A 17146-nucleotide genomic window follows, 5' to 3' on the forward strand; every position below is an offset into this window, starting at 1 on the left:
AGCATATACTGCTCCACTCCTGACACAAGAAATTGTCGTCAAGTTTGTTCCATCAAATTCCTGAGGTCTTATCCCAAGAAGAGACCTAGAGCGTTCCTTCTACTATCCCTACCCCTGAGCACCCTTCTTCCTGCACCCCAGACTCCCTCCAGACTCCTTGGGGCACTGCTGAGGTGGGCATGCTCTCAGAACAGTGTACATCCAATCTGTTTCCAGCCAAGCTTCAGCATCACCGAGGCATTCAGTTAACTTTCCTAGGATGACACAGCCAATGATGGAGACTCACGGTCTGCCCCTCTGGGAAGTTGAAAGTAAAATTGGAAAAACAGCTGATAATGTAAATTAATTCATATTAAACGAAGCTAAGTAAAAATCCAGGAAAAGTGACAGCAAAGGCATCCATGCCCTTTGCCGGTAGCCGTGTACGTCGACTATCAGACCCCTAGCTCAGAACAAGATATTCCAGTAGGATCATACAGAACACAGGACAATGGCCTCACCTTTTTCCTCTCGTAACCCTACCACTCCTGGCCAAATATATAATAGAGATAAAACAAAACAGTCAATTTCGTATGTTGGATTTATTATTTTAAAACTGTATAAAGAGCACATGTGCATGAGTTTAAAAACACAAGTGAAATGTAAGGAGTTAAAAAAGAAATACAAAAGAAATCTGAGACATGAAACAAAAAAAATACATCGTGTGAATTGAAATAAAAAGGTATCTCACTTACTACAAAATCGTTATTTCGATATATTAAGCAGTCTTTTGATTCGGATGCAGCACAAGACTGAGTCATTCATTATCGGGTCAGACCGAGACTCACAGAAGAGAGCAGGCGCACAGCACGACCCAGCGGTGGCAGGCAGGGATGATGTGAGTGGAGGTGGAGCACTGTCCATGAGGTATCGCCATGAATAAATCCATTAGCTCATCACAAGAGCAGTGAGCAGATCGGCATTGCACTGTCAAGGGAACCCCATCTCCACCTGCTGTCCTTGGACTGCTTGCAGTGAGGGTTCTTCACACTTGGGAGAGAAAGGAGACAAATATTGAGCAGTGATGGGACCCAAGTGCTATGCTGCCTACCAGTTTCCTAAGTCTGTACTGAGGGTGACAGACACATAAAGAACAACAACATGACGACACAGGGCTTTAATGTAAAGGTTTCACAAAAGGCTGATTATTGCCTGTGTGTCCAGCTGCTCTGCTGTGCTGGGTGCTGACACTGACAGGGACACAGGGCTCGTCTGCTGCTGTACGGCCTGAGCCAAAAACCTATCTGCTGCCCTGGCTTCGAGAACCACTGTCTGCTTCTTCCCTGGTGGCTATGGCCAGAAGTGCTGCTGCCTTTGGCTTGCTGCTTACTGTCCTTGCAGGCAGGATGTTGAAGACACTCACCAATGGCCAGGCAGGAGCTCACAGCTTTCCTATCAGAAACACTAACACCCTTGAGAGGCAGCCCCGTAGGAGACTGCACAAGTCTCCAGGGTACAAGCAGGTGGACCCGAGTTCAGGTCCCCACTTCATGCTGTGCCACCGCAGATGAGCTCCTCACTCACGCTCTCCACCCTACAGTGTGACATGGAGGTACCAGCAATCCCATACCTCACAGGACAGTGGACCTGAAGACACTAGTAAGTGGTGGTTGCATCAAGCCAGCACCTGGCGCTGACATGCTGGTTAAGTCAATGCTCATTTTCTTAGAAACGTTGGGTCTCTGGGGATCTCTCAAACTATGCGGTCACAGCACAGAGTGTGAAGGCCTCCGCGTGAGGAAAGTGTAGCTGTTACACACGCACAAGCAGAACAAGCCTGGCCCTGCGTGGCTGCACACCCTGAGACGCTTCCTTCAAGTCCATCCAAAGGAAATATCCACACTTAAACACTTTGCTGGAACAATTTCACTTATGAACGCTTACTTCATTGAGCAGAACTCATAGTTCTAAAAGCGGTTTCTCGCTGTCCTGTTTTTCCTCAGCTTCTTCTTCAGATCCTAGGAGGTGGGAAAGAAAAGGAAAAACAGGGTTTCGTATTAATATTACAATTTTTTCACTATAATGTAGACATAAAGCCATAAAATTCCATGTAAAAGATACACACTTAATCCTCAAGAGACTAAGATTAATAAATTGCCATTTTAAAGTTTGACCTTAGGTTCTGTAGGGAAACTTCAAATACCACCTATACCTGTAGCTTGGTGAAATAGATTCACTTACATACTAGTCAAGGGAACTAACACACCAAGAGTTATTATTGGTCGTTAGCCTTTATCTCCCTCTTGGTTAAGACTTGCGTGTATCCTTTAAACCTTATTTTATATATACAGGGGTTTTGTCTGCTTATATGTCTGTGCAGCACATGCATGCCTGAACAAGGTATTTGATCTCTGAGAACTGGAGTTACAGACGGTTTGGAGCTGCTCTGTGGGTGCTGGAAATTGAATCCAGGTCCTCTGGAATGGCAGCCAGCGAGGCGTCTCTCTAGCCCCGCTGTGTATGCATTCTTACGTGTAAATAATATTTAATCTAGATGTTTTTAAAAACCACTGCACGCGTTGAACCGTGAACAATGATGACTCCTAATGCTTCAGAAGTGCGGCCAGGTGGTCACGTGTCCATGGACTACTGAGCAGCTCTTCTCAACAGATGGTTTTTAGCCTTAGGTTTTTCAACAGCTGAGCAAGTAGTCTAGTTCTGAAATCCCTTCCTTTGGATCTATACTAAATAAAAATACTATTTATCCTCAAGACTTTTTCTCTAAAGATCAGAAATCAGCTACCTGTCTTGAGTTATATTTCAGTGAAATAACTTGCACTCATTTAAAACTAATTTATATGTAATTTTTAGCAAGAAAATTATTGCAAAAGCAAATTCATAACAGTTAATAAAGTTTGCACATTCTAAGCTTGAATATGCCAAAACTTAAAAGCCAAATGAATATATACAAATGAGAAAAATAGAAAATAACCATATAACACTTACATATTTTTGAATATTTCAAAATGTCCACAGTAAAATGATAGTAACTAGTTTTTAACTCATAGCTCCACAAACAGAATCTTGCTTTTACTGTAGGACAGAGAGGCAGAGTGGTGTAAAATTACACACACTGCTGGAAGAGAACACCATGAGCTGGGAATGCTGACAGTGCTTGTGATTTGATGGGCAGGGCAGCTCTGCGTTTTTATGGAAGTATGTAGCATTCTGGTAAACACGGAGGGAGTCTAAGAAGGAGAGTGAGCAAAGTAAGGCTGAGGTAAGGAGGCGGAGCCTCGTGGGTTGCAGTGTGAGAGAGGCCTAGTCCAGGAGCTTGAGCCTGACTTCTGTCGAGTGTCTGATACCACTAAGCACGGCAGAGAGCAGAGACTTCAAATGGAAAGCAAGAATGGAAGAGCCAGAGGATGGGGAGGGGTGGAGTGAAATTCTGCCCACTAGCATGAAATTTCACACACAGGAACTCCTAGCACTGCTGTGACCTGCATGAGGTCACACAAGTGAAAAGTGCCCGTGTGGAGGGCAGAGGGGCACCTATGGGCCTGCCCTAGAGGAGCAGTAGCTGCTGGGGCAGGAGAGCCACTCTTTAGGGTTGACCACTGGTAGGCTGTCCATGCCCCGATGGAAAGCCCCCACACCCCAACACTCTACACATATAGACAGCACTGACTGGACTCAGTGGGTTAAAGACAAAAGAGAACACCAAGTTGTGAAGCAGATGCGCTGGAGGTGCTTACAGGGACCTAGAACGAGGGAGTGCAGATACATCTTATACACATAGGAAGTGTTCAAAGAATAAGTGAACATTTTCTTAAAATTTCGTATATAAAAGTACAGGATTATCAAATAACGTAACTGAAAATATGAAAAAAAAACATATAAAGTGAAAAGACATATCCATCATGTGGAACAGGACTGAGGAAAACGTGTCAGGATCACGAGGGACATGTAAGATAAAGCACAATGGGCCGTCTTCCATCTCGATAGACTACCAAACCCCAAAATGGGCAAACAGCATCACAAAGATTCAGAGAGAATTAAGCCAACATCCACTGCTTGAAGAGCATAAGAACTGAAGGAATTCAAAGAGCAGCACATGAAACATTCTAGAGATATTTACCATACAGTTCACTAAATCTTTTAAAAATCCATCCAAGAAAAATAATAAATTTCAAATTTCCGAACACATATGGGGCTGCTCACAATTTGATTACTTACACTGCTCAAACTGAAAAACTTGAGGTGTCACTGGCTACTAAACGGTGTAGCATCACATGGCAAAAGGAATAAGAAAGACGCTGGAGTACTACCACTTCCTAAGACTTTACACTGAGAAGGCAGCTGAATGCAGAAACCACACAGCATGACCGCTAGCCAATGTTCAGGAGACAAAGTATCAAGGCAGGAAGAAGAACAACAGCCACCTTAGGGCAAGACGTACAGTCGAGGGGTGGGGAGGAGCTGAGGGCAACCAGGCCTAGAAAGTTTATTGGTGTAAGAAAATGGCCTAAAATTACCATTAGCCATAACCTCATGGTAATCCCCCAAGGGACCACTAGGTGGTGGCAGACACCACAGACAGAGGCCCAGTGTCTACCTGGAAAGCTTGGTGAGGAAGGACTTCATTTAATTACACATTAACACTAGCTGAACATAGCGGACAATGAGGAATACTGAGAATTCAAGAACAATTGCAGTGGATTTTTGATCCTACTGCACGTACTGGCTTTGTGGGAGCCTAGGCAGTTTGAATGCTCACCTTACGAGACCTGGATAGAGGTGGGCAGTCCTTGGGCTTCCCACAGGTCAGGGAACCCTGATTGCTCTTCGAGCAGATGAGGGGGGGGGACTTGATCGGGGGAGGGGGAGGGAAATGGGAAGCGGTTGTGGGGACGAGGCAGAAATCCTTAATAAATAAATAAATTTTAAAAAAAAACAAAAGATGAATCTATGTATAGTATGGAAAGTTACACACACCTCCATTAAGTTTAAAACATCTATTAATTAATAACCCTGGGACTGAGTTTTAACTGCATTGATTATATTCCCTATAACAGGGGTGACAGCCTAATTTGGAGTCCTTCTGAGGGCTAAAGGATTCTAATAGTCATATCTGGCCAAATTTGTCTCTGTTGGCCTCTCTCACTCCCTGCCCACCTCTTGCCCGCCTTCTCCTCTTCCTAACATTCCAGAAAGGCTGGGCTCCAAGGCCCCCAAGCTGTCATGCATCTTGCTGCTTCTGTTCTGAATATGCTAGCTCTAGCTGAAGCTCTGAGCATCTCCACTCAGCCTTTCCTCCCTGCCCACCCTCCTGCTCTGCTGGAGAGGGTACCGTTCTACACCACTCCAGTGTTTTAAGTTGCCAGGACTTTCCAGGCACTTTTTATATTGTACAAAACAATAAAAATCAAGTATTGTAGGCATTTTTACCTCACCCACTATAACAATTTTAACCATTTTGAAGTGTCCCATGCAGTGGCATAAGGGTCACATTACTGTGTAACCATCAGCGCAATTCATGGCACAACTTCCTCCATTGTGGGCAGCCATTGTTACTGACTCTTGGGATCTGCCCTCAGATAACCACAATCAGGCTAGTGTTAGCTTTTTGCATCTGGCTTATTTTAGTCCACATAGTCTGCTCAAGGCTCATAGATGCTGTGGCATGGGTCAGAATTTAACTCCTTTTTAAGGCTATAGTACGTCTCAACGTGGATGCCACATGTTCCGTGCTCGCCTGCTGATAGCCACCAAACACAAGGCTGCTATGATTACAGGGGCTCACTGTGTCTCGAGAGTTTGCTTTCCTTTCTCTTAGTCAGACAGCCAGAAGCAATGGCTGAGTGATAGCATAATAAATTCTAAGTTGAATTTTGCTAAGAAACACCACGCTGTTCTCTACAGGTACCATTTTGTCCTCTCATACAGGTTTGACCTGTTTCATGTCCTCAGCAAATGTAGGGCATTTAAAAAAAAAAACAAACTTACATTAACAGGGCACACTGGTACCTTAGCATGGCCTTGTTTGTAGTTTTCACAAAGACTATGGGTGTGGGCATGCTTCTACACAGAACTGGCTTTCTGCACACCTTCTTTGGAAAATATTTATTCTATTCTAGACTTTGTGCATTTTTGGTCAGGGCCTGTTGCTGCTACTATAGTTAAGTCCATTGCTATTTATTTATTTATTTATTTATTTAGCAGAGAAGTGAATATAAGGTTTATTTTTTAAACATAATCCTACTTTAAATCATCCATCAATTAATGTAGTAGCTAAATGTATATCAACGGTGGAAAATTTTAGTATTAGTTAATCATTGAAATACAAAAAAAAACTAATGTCACAAGCTGAGAAGTGTATGATGCATAAACATTTCAAGATTTAGTTGGGAATTAAAAGGAAAAACCAGGGGATAGTAAGTGACATCGGTAATAAGAATGTGTTAGGAGATTCTGAAGTTGTCACTTCTTCTCTTGTATAGCTACTGGGTTTGCTTCTCAATAACCAGCTGCCAGGGTGCTCTTAATAGCAAAATGCTATTTATTTTTAAGAGCACCCTGGCAGCTGGTTATTGAGAAGCAAACCCAGTAGCTATACAAGAGAAGAAGTGACAGACAGTAAGCCCAGAAATGCTATTTGTTTGGAACCAGTAGAAATGGTGTGACTTGAAGCAGATGATGCAGAGAACACAGGCCAACCAAAAGCCTATGAATGGTGAGGTATCGGCCATGAGAGAGGGAGGCAGTCCTGAGACACTTCTGGATAGGAGCACTTAGATGGAGCCTCTCTCAGCCATGAGCAACCCTAGAGGAAGGCTGGTTTAGGGATGGAGGCATGCTATCCCAGGACTCCTCTCTTTAGATCACCAATGGTCTCCTGGGAGACGCTCCCTACTTAGTTTTAGACCAGTGCATGCTCAGTATCTGCTGAACTGACTGGGAAATAGACAGAGTAGGAGGCAGAAGAAGGAAAACTAGAGAGGCTTCAAGACAAACCAAACACAAATGGCAAGGGAGGGACTGCTTTCTTTACCTGCTTCAGACTCAGGAGGGGAGTAAAACTGACCATCAGAAAGTCCTGCAGGGATGAGAACAGCCCTCTCCGATGCATCCTGAACGAGCAGGAGTCCTGGGAGAGAAGAAATGCAGATGCTAAGAGCCACACAGCCTTCCTGGTATCTTCCTGGCAAGATTAACTGTTATAAAAATGGTATTTCAATACATCAAATAAGCTATTAGCAAAACAAGGTACTTTGAAAATCTTTCAACCATCAAATAAAGATTTCATTAATAAACTACACAGCAACTCTGTGAAGATTAAAGAAAAAAGTTTTAATAATCATTTCCAATTACTCCTGGGTTCAGTATTCAGAGCTTCAATCCCCCGAATATTCTTATTTCACTAAAAACATCAACACCAATTTTAACTCTAATTTCACAAAGTGAAAGCAAACCTAGTCGGCATGGACAAATGGTCTACCATCTAGACTTGGTTAGAGAAACAGCAGATGTCAACTGTGAAGCCCACATGGTCTTTTATCACCAACATGTAGAGAGTGCTGCAGACAATAAATTGCTATTTACTTATTTTAGTTTTTCAGTATTTTTTAATTATGTGAGTGTGTGCATGCACATGCTCCAGGATGCTTGTGTGTCTGCATCCATGTTGGAGTACGGTCATGTGGGTGCAGATATTCATAGGCCCAGAAGAGGGCATCTGGTCCCTAGGAGCAGGAGTTAGTCAGTTGTGAGTCACCCTACTTGGGTGCTGGGAACCAGACTCAGGTCCTCTGTAAGGAAGGACGCACTCTAACAGCGGAGCTATCGCTCTGGCCCTGCTGTCTATTTTATTTAATTTTTCTCATTGAAGAGTGGAGTGACAGAGCCTCAGATGAGGAGGGAGACCATCCATCCTTGAAGCTTTCTTGCTCAAATCAGCATCAGCGTTAGCAACTGTGGTAGCAAGGACCTCACCACAGCAGGTGCCCGGTATGTGTCCTCTGTGCCACTACAGTGATGGAAAATGCTGCTTTGAACTTCATGGAATGTGTTTTCATTTTTAATGTAAAAATCACTTTACTGTAGTAAACTCACAAAACATCACACAGTTAGATGAGGTAGCCACCCAACCAACACTTGCCCGGTACTGAACGCTGTATCTCTCTATGAACTGGTATACAGTTAGGACAGCCACTTTCCATGTCAGTAACATTTTAACGCATTTATCCACCACCAGAAAAGAAGAAAAAAGTTAAAAACCAGAGAGACAACTATCTTTATATCCTCTTTCATGAGTCATGTGTCCTTTACCTGCATCGTCCTTTCTCAGCACCTAATATTCCTGCTCATCTTTCTATGTGGTATATTGTACCTACAGATGTGTGTGTATGTGTGTGTGTGTGTGTGTGTGTGTATTTAATATATATATATATATATTATAGACTAGACTCTATGTGAGGATAATACTGGGTGACTTTGCTTTAGTTCTAATTTTGTTCATGTTTATTTTTTGTGTATGTGTGTCTGTGTGGTGTGAGCCTGTGCCACAGTGTCCAATCAGAAGACCATTTGTGAGAGTCAGTTCCTGCTGTCTACCATGTGAGTCAGCTGGCCCCTAAATCACTGAGCTGTCTCTCCAGCCTTTGTGTCCAGCTTTACCAGATACTGTGAAACAACTTTAATCACAAAACCATTCAAACTTCAGTCATGTGAGCACTTGACACGCTTTCAACAATGTTCAGTTTGGTGTTTGTAGATAATAAAAACTGGCCTCCCTATGCTAACTCGATATTCCCCATCTCTGCTAGGACAATGAACACAGAATAGCAGAAGAATCTTGTTACACTGTTTAGTATACTCTGTAAATTCACTCTTGAATTAGAATTCAGTTTGCCTCTCTCAGTGAAGAAAGTTTTTCAAATCAAAGTTCATGTAAAGCGATTCTTGATCCTGTTGCTTTTGGAGCTATAATTATGTTTAATTTTCTATAAAACACAAGATTTTTTTTTCCTGTTAGGGCAAACTGAGCCAGATTCTGGGAAAGGGTCCAACAGGGATATATCTGAAACAGCATGCCTACCTAAACTCTCTCCCAGAGGGGCAGACAGCACTGTGTCTCCCTCCACTAACAGTTTCAACAGAGAAGAACCCAGGCCAGGAACCAACCACACAGCTCCCAATGGACCATTTGACCTTCCTCCTAAACACCCTAGGACACTAGATACCATGTGGTTATGTAATAACTTGGTTAGATTTTAGAAGAATATAGTGCCAGATGTCACTCAGTCACTCAAAGGAGGATAGCAGGAGTCTACTCTGAACTCTAAATGAACCACCATGGTCCCACTGCCAGGCACTTAACTGTCTGTTCTATCTGTGGCCCATCCTAAGCCTACTGTATACACCGCAATAAAGCACTTTACAGAGCCACTGGCTCTGTTAAAACTGCTGCTCCCACTCACTTAAAATTGGCTCACCATTTTTTGCCCCTGAAAGGGACAGTTCTGTTCTGTATAAAAGCTTAGCGACCTACAAGGGCCCTTATAGTGAGTGAAGATAAAGTCACCCAGGGAGTAGGAAGGAAGCAGGGACTATTTTTGTTATTTTATGATTGTCTGTTGGACCAGGGCCATGCCTTCTAGGGGAAGCCTGGTCCAGCAGCCAGAAAGAGGAGCCACTCAGCCACTCTGTGCTCACCTACCCACCCTCTTCCCCTCAGTTCTGACACAGCCTCTGAGGAACAGGTGCCTAACTGCCTCAGTTTGGTCCCCAAAGCATCCCTCATGGTAAGAAGTCACAGCAGTTCCCTACAGTGTGGTGTGTGCAAGCCTGGGAGGCTGACAGGGGAAAAAACTTACTGTTTTCTTCTTCTGCCTCTTGAGGCAGCACTTTGAAATCCAGGAACCAGGTCTCAATCCAGGCGAGGATGAAGGAAATGATGGGGAGCACGTAGCCGAACGCCCCTTGAGAGAAGAGCTGGAGAACAGGAGTGTGAGGGAAAGGGGTCACCGTCAGCTCACACATGGCTTCACCATGGCAGAGGGCAACGGTGCAGGAAAGGAGGGCCACACATACCTTTGAGAGGATCACTTTTGCTAATAAAAAGGCACTGGTCACTGCTGTCGTCAACTGCAAGACACACAACATAACACTCCTGAAACAGGGCACTTCCTGCTCTGAGGGTTCCTCCCTCAATAAGAAATCTGGGCCAGGGGCAGACAGTGTCTCGGCCAACTGTGCTAAGCCCGGCTACTTCCCACATTATCTGTGCTCTCTCAAACACCCCTTCTGGGGAAAGTGGATTTCCTGTGGGACACGATCTGGGTGGATGTTTACTTCCCAACTAATGTGCTGGGATGTAGGGATAAGTCCCGCCCCTTAGGGGGCGTGTTCGCCTCGGGCTAATGTCTGCCTATAAATTTGGCAAGCAAGCTCCGAGCGCTTGCTTCTGCTTTCCTGGTCTCCGCGGGAACGGTGGTTCTGTAAGTCTATTTCTACATTAAAGCTATATATATATATATATTTACACTCTGTCTGCATTCGTTTACGCCGCTACACTGGGACACTTCTTGTCAGTGCGAGGTCCAACTCTAGTACACGTCAGAAAGGATAGGTGACATGCTTAGAGTTGTGACTCCCAGAGCAACCCTGCCATGCTGAGCACTGTTCCAACTGAGACCTCAGCAGGGAGAAGCCTAAGGAGAGCGACCGGGCAGGATGGAGGCCAGGACACACTGAGTCTTTGTCTATAAGAACTAAGCAGACCCACACACCAAGTAATTCACTGCGAGAAACACTTCAATAGCAGACAATAATTTACTTTGAACACTGATACTGATTGCTTGTCTTAGCTGATTTCCCCTTCCTACAAATAAATCAAATAATCAGAAACAAAAATAGAATTTGGCTATTCCTTAGACAGTCTGAGATGAAACACAGCACCATTTGAATCTAAATGGAAATCTATCTGAAAATGAAAGCAGGTGCTATATTGTGACGCCCTGCACAAGTCCGTGCCCATCTCTCCATAAGAAATGCCCAGACGGGCAGTCTGGCAAACATGACTTTACATGGAGACTCTGTAACTGAACGTCCCAAATGCAGAATGTTCTGGCAAAATGGAAAGGTATAATGATCAAAACCACCACGATGTTAGCTTAAGAGATCGGACTCAGACCTGCTGAAACAAAGGTCAGCTGCGTCCTGGAAATGAGACTCCAAGTGGCAGAGAGTCTGCCCTGCACCCTGTGGTGTGGAAGGCGGCACAGGCAGAGCTGTCCTGAGGACTATCGCCTGGGCAGTATTGCTTCCACACACACCAGCCCAATGAAGACTGCTACTGCACCTTGCTCCTGAGCGCCCTCTAGTTTAAGGAGCTCAACAGCTCGGCACCTGTCCTCCACCGGCCTCACTAGGTGTGTGGAAAGGGATGAGCACCACTCAGGACACCATAGACATGTCAAAAATGATGCAGACAGCCAACTGACTCTAACATGCAGTTTCTTTGTATTAACTGAGAATGAAAAGAATGCGCCCTGTCTCTGTGCTAAATGCAAGGGAAGAGACTGCATCCATCTCTCCGCTTCCTGACCATGGATGCCATGTGACCAGCAGCTTCGCACTCCATGTATGCCTTCCCACCTCAAACTGTGAGCAAAAGAAACTCTTCCCTTCTCAAGTTGCTTACACCAATATAGCAATTACTTACACTGAATTAATTAATTCAGTGATAAAAGTAACTAATATAGACCATCGGGTGGGGATTGAGGGTGGGGGGGGGTATCATCAAAAGCAAGGCATTCTCCACATATCTCAGTTGGAAGCGCTGCCCTCCTCTCTTATCTGAAAGCTGAGAGGGAGGAGGAGGAGGAGCCTGGCCGGTAGGTCTTCCTTGGCTGCTAGACTCCTAACTACAGACCATGTCAGTAACTGAACCAACTGTCTTCACTGCAGCAAGGCCTGCAAATTAAACCTACTAAAGTGAGGGAAGAAGGGGATTTAGAAAAAACTGGTAAAATTAGAGCTCCTTAAAATCCTGTCTCCTCTCAATAGTCTGCTGGGAGCAGCCTGGCCACCAGGCCTGGAGATGACCCACGATGCCACACACTCACCGCTATTGCCCACCAATGGCGGAGTCTGCATACAGCATATCCAAGTATCAGCACTTTAAATCGAAACACTGCCAGGAGCTGAGGGGAAAATGATAAGAAAAGTTACAATTTACTATTCTTTTCTGACTCAGCTGTGGACAGCCCAGAGAGATATGGCTCCCAGACCATCACGTGGAAGTGTGGAACCGCGGCCCTAGATCCTTCTAGCCAAGGTTTCAAATCAAGTCCTTATTATCAATATAAATAGGAAGACAGAAAAAAAGAGAGAGGGACTTGTTCTTCCTTCCGGGGACCAGGTCCTGTCAGTGTGTTCTACTTCCGTTAAGGGGAGGATAAGTGTGGGGAGGCTCCTGCTGCTGGCTTTCCTTGTCTCTCATTTACCTTGTTTCTTCTTGCACCATCAACTTCTTGGTGAGACAGAGAACACTGAGGGGCAGGTAATTCAGGGAAAAGAAACAGGGTCAGTGCTCAAAGGAAGGAAAAATAGCATGGCATTTACGGCCTATTTCAAGGGACCTCGCCTCGTGGTGTCCGTTTTATTATATCTGAATTAAGATATAAAAGTACTCACAAATATATCAAAGTAAGAAGAGTAGTAGTCATAATGAATCACTTCCCTCTTCAGTGTGTTCTCGATGCCTCCATTCACCTAGAAGAAGCCAAATGAGGAGAGAAGTGCGTGGGAATCAAACAGTAAGGTTTCTATACACTTCCCTGCAAACCTCCCTGGACCCAGAAATGTCCAAAGATGAAACAAAAATAAATTCTATCAATTTGATTTGTCTTCACAGATTTCTTGGAAGAGCCAGGGACCCTAATCTCATAGTGACCATCCCCAAGGCCTGTTGCCATGACACAGGTCATATGTGCCAACATTTTCTCGCTAGTTTTGTTTTCATTTGCTCGTGACATTTAAAACTTTGACACTCATAGATTTTCTTGTATTAAAATAAGGAACAGGGCCGGGTGATGGTGGCGCACGCCTTTAATCCCAGCACTCGGGAGGCAGAGACAGGCGGATCTCTGTGAGTTCGAGACCAGCCTGGTCTACAGAGCTAGTTCCAGGACAGGCTCCAAAGCCACAGAGAAACCCTGTCTCAAAAAAACCAATAAATAAATAAATAAATAAAATAAAATAAGGAACAGATTTGATCTACAATCATGTATAACACAGTTATAGTGAATGAGGACAATAAAATCCAACAGGATAAACTTTTTATTTGTTATTCATACTACCAAATTGAATTTTAAATGGCCAAATAAAGAATTATATAGATCAAACTATGCAGAGCCATATTTAAGGTAATAATCAAGTAGGAGACATATTCCAGGCCAGTTATGCAGCCCAGGCTGGGTCTCTACAGCCTTGAGCTGTGGTTCAGCTGGTCAATATGAATTTTTGATTACAAATGCAGTCTTAAGGACAGAGAGTCTGAAAGAAGGATAGAACAATTAAACAGGCAACTGGGTAAGAAGGGGAATTAATGAAGAACTGTTTTACAAGGTTCCAAAATTGTTCAACTTGGAATAAAAATAAATGGTCACAAAGAAAGAGGGGGCCTTAGCTATTTCACTGACTTGCATTTGCTACAAAAACAGAGGCAAAACATGATCACTATGCCATGCCTTACAACTCACAAGGCGTTTAGGGCTCTGAGTGACAAGTATTGGTCAGTTATAGACCTAATGGGCTACTGATCTGCACACGTGAAGCGTAGAAGAAAGGAGATCATACGCAAGTAGTCACCTACCCTCACGCTGTGCTCTGCAAACTACAGAAAGTTGCCGCCCAGAATACTGAAAGAATAGTTACTTCCAGCGGCCCAAGCAAAGAAGGTTCTCAAACACAAACATCTCCCTCCTGCTTCTGTTTCCTGGGTGCACACTTGTCAAGGGAAAAAGCTTTTCTTTGCTATCCGGGTGCACTTTATCCTTGACTCTCTGCCTACAAGTGGAATTCTTACTGTTTATGTCTGTAATCCAAACTTGTACTTTAAATTTTCATTTAACAATCTTTGGCTCAGGATTCTCAGGAAGACCAGCTACAGTTCAAATCCCTTTCCAATCATCTTTCTAGAATAAACTGAGTATCCCTTACCCACACATCTGAAAACTGAACTGCTTCAAAACCTGAGGATGCCTAGAGTACACACATCCTACAAGTGGGAACTTCCACATCTGACCTCATGTGAAGAGTTACAGTTCAACTTCATGTCCACTAAAGGGTATAGCCTGGTCATCAGACTATGTGAATAAAGTATAAATAAGTAAATTTGTTGTTACATTGGGTCTCATTCCCAAGATATCCTGCTATATCTATGTAAATATTCTAATACCCTCAAAATCTGGAGTCTGAAGCACTTCTGAGGCCAAGCACCTTGGGCAAGGGACAGTGTGTCTATACTGTTCTGAGTTCCATTAACAAGTGGTCTTAAACACCGGGGTGGATACAAATGGACTTTCAACAAGTCCGCCACCGCTTCTGACTGTGTGCTTGCTGCCAACCTGCCTCTGGTTCAATCCAGCTGCTCTCCACTGCTACAGCGAGCTTCACTCATTCACAGAGTATCTGCCAGGAACCTACTGCCTGCCCAGCATTGTTTCAGATACAGGAAATACTTCAGAAAGTAAAACAATGTCCGTCTTCAGGAGCTTGCCAGTGTGTAAAAGACAACAACAACAAAGAATCACAACACACAGATTCAAGACAGTGGCAGGACAGACAGAATAATGGTGACAGTTACACTGACACCAGCATGATAGGTTCTCACAATCTCCAAGAGGATACAGGAAATTAATCAGTTTATGCAGAAGGAATACTACTATAGTGGTCTTAAGGTGGGTCGTAGTCTGTTCCGGTGTGAAAGCAGGCGGCCAGACTGGGAGGAATGAAATGAACCACTGACAAATAAGGGAGACGGTGTGTGCACAGAGGCACATCTTCCAGAAGGGCTCGGGTGAGGAGTGGGCGACACAAGCAGACAGACCCAAGGCTGTAAGAATAACAGCATCTGGTTTACACAAGTGTGGTAGTACAATAACTCTGACCTGTTTGTTTTAATTTTATTAATGCAGGACTAGCGAATTTAAAACAATATATGTTAAAATTTGCATTATATGTATATTTGATAATTAATGGGCAACATAATTACATAGTTCTCCAAATTATTCTAGAATTTGTTCAATAAAATATGAAGAAGTAATCTCTTTTGCAAAATCTTAAACAAGTGAATTAAAGAGCAGACATAATAAAGAATGCATATTTCAGAAGCATTTTATACTTATATTTTAATATTAAAAATTATCTTATGTATATGGGTGTTTTGTTGCCAGAATATATGTTTTTGCACCATGTGTTTGCCTAGTGCCCTTAGAGGCCAGGAGAGGGCATTGGATCCCCTGGGACTGGAGTTAACAGATGTGTGAGCCATCATGTTGGTGCTTAGAATAGAACCTGGGTCCTCTGGAGGAACAGTCAGTGCTCCTAACCACTGAGCCATCTCTCCACGCCCAACATTTCGATTTGATTTTAAGAGGAAGATCTGGTAAATTTTCATGTAAAAGGCCCAGGAAATGGTCATTTCTGCCTTTGAAGTCAGGTTTTCCTCCACTACTCAAGCCAGAGCACAGACGTGGATAACAGGCCTCTGTACAACGAGCAGAGCTGTGTCCCAGCGAAGCTTCCTACAGACAGACAGCTGAATCTGTCCTACAGGTTGTGCGGCTTCCAGCTCTCTATTACTAAGATAAGCAGCAGGAATTCAAATTTCATAATCCCAGAGGAAGTGAACTTGAAGTTCACCAGGTGTGTTTACAGTAACACTAAAAAGAAAAGATTAAGTCCGCTGGAGCCAGGTTACACTGTATCATTTGAAAAAAGATGGAATTCACTAAATAAGACAAAAAAGATGAGGGAAAAAATGTAAATTTTTCTATCTTTGGAAATAGGAAGTTATGAACAAAATCAACTTACATTTAACTCTATTATCCACAGTAATGCTACAAATAAGAGGTCAAAGGTGACAAACAGGCAGAAAGTCCTCCTGACATCAGATATCCCCTTCTTTTCCCTTCCTTCATAGGACTCAATCCTAGCCATGAGCTGCGCGGGGTTGATGGAATGGATGTCACGCAGAGAAGCGTGTGAGCTCTGGCTCCCAGTCAGAGCATTTTCCATGTCTTCTGGCAGGTGGTTCATCCTGGAGGAGCATTGAAGGAGTCTCCATTCAACTCCACCATCCCTAGTGGGAAGCAACCTGCAGAGGACAAAAGAGAAAATCCATATTAAACCCATACTGGGGTCATACAAGCAGGCTACCCTCACCCCTGGGAGATTCAGTGAAACTGAGCCACGGTGCTTTGTCATAAGACACTTATGTTCGGAGAGAGAAAAAAAGAGGAAGTAAAATAAGAAGCAACACTTGTACGCCATATTACTAAGTGGCTGCTTTAGAAAAGAATGTCAAGGGGCTGGAGAGATGGCTCAGTGGTTAAGAGCATTGACTGCTCTTCCAAAGGTCCTGAGTTCAATTCCCAGCAACCACATGGTGGCTCACAACCATCTGAAATGAGATCTGATGTTCTCTTCTGGCCTGCAGGCAGACACACAACAGAATATTGTATACATAATAAATAAATAAATATTTAAAAAATAAAAAAAAGAAAGAAAAGAATGTCAATAAAGGAGAAAACAAGGTTACAGTAGGAAATGATGAAGTCGGGGTATTAAGCACAAACGCTAAGCATTTTCCGGACCCTGGAGCCAGCTCTTTGCCACACCAGTAGATAAAACGCCATGGTCTTGTCATCATCCATGGGCCAGATGGTGGAAGCGGAACACAGAAACGAACTATAACATAGTTCCCAGTGAGGAATTGTTTTCTACATAAAGACATCATTAACTTTGGAATTTCCCCATCACCTCTTCATAAACAAGTATGTTTTTCTGGACATCTTCTTAGGAAGGTAGGATTTATATCCCCCAAAGTCAAACACTATACAAACACCAGATTGATAATTACATAAGTTATGATTCCACG

General features: G+C 43.6%; 1 protein-coding gene across 1 annotated transcript in view; it reads right to left on the minus strand.

Annotated features, from left to right (window-relative positions):
* Positions 1-562: 562 nt before the first annotated feature.
* The window catches only part of Stard3nl (STARD3 N-terminal like), a 39458-nt gene continuing 22874 nt past the window's right edge, over positions 563-17146 (minus strand). Inside the window, exons 2-9 of the mRNA XM_041645713.1 lie at positions 16081-16363; positions 12679-12756; positions 12108-12185; positions 10072-10125; positions 9855-9972; positions 7031-7126; positions 1924-1997; positions 563-1029 (exon numbers count right to left, since the gene is read on the minus strand). Of these exons, the coding sequence (XP_041501647.1) occupies positions 1939-1997; positions 7031-7126; positions 9855-9972; positions 10072-10125; positions 12108-12185; positions 12679-12756; positions 16081-16305 (708 nt within the window). The 5' untranslated portion in view covers positions 16306-16363 and the 3' untranslated portion in view covers positions 563-1029; positions 1924-1938. The remainder of the gene's footprint in view (positions 1030-1923; positions 1998-7030; positions 7127-9854; positions 9973-10071; positions 10126-12107; positions 12186-12678; positions 12757-16080; positions 16364-17146) is intronic.

Source organism: Microtus oregoni, unplaced genomic scaffold (assembly GCF_018167655.1).
Source record: "Microtus oregoni isolate MIOR12 unplaced genomic scaffold, Mior012 000115F_ref0000277, whole genome shotgun sequence".
Taxonomy (NCBI): Eukaryota; Metazoa; Chordata; class Mammalia; order Rodentia; family Cricetidae; genus Microtus; species Microtus oregoni.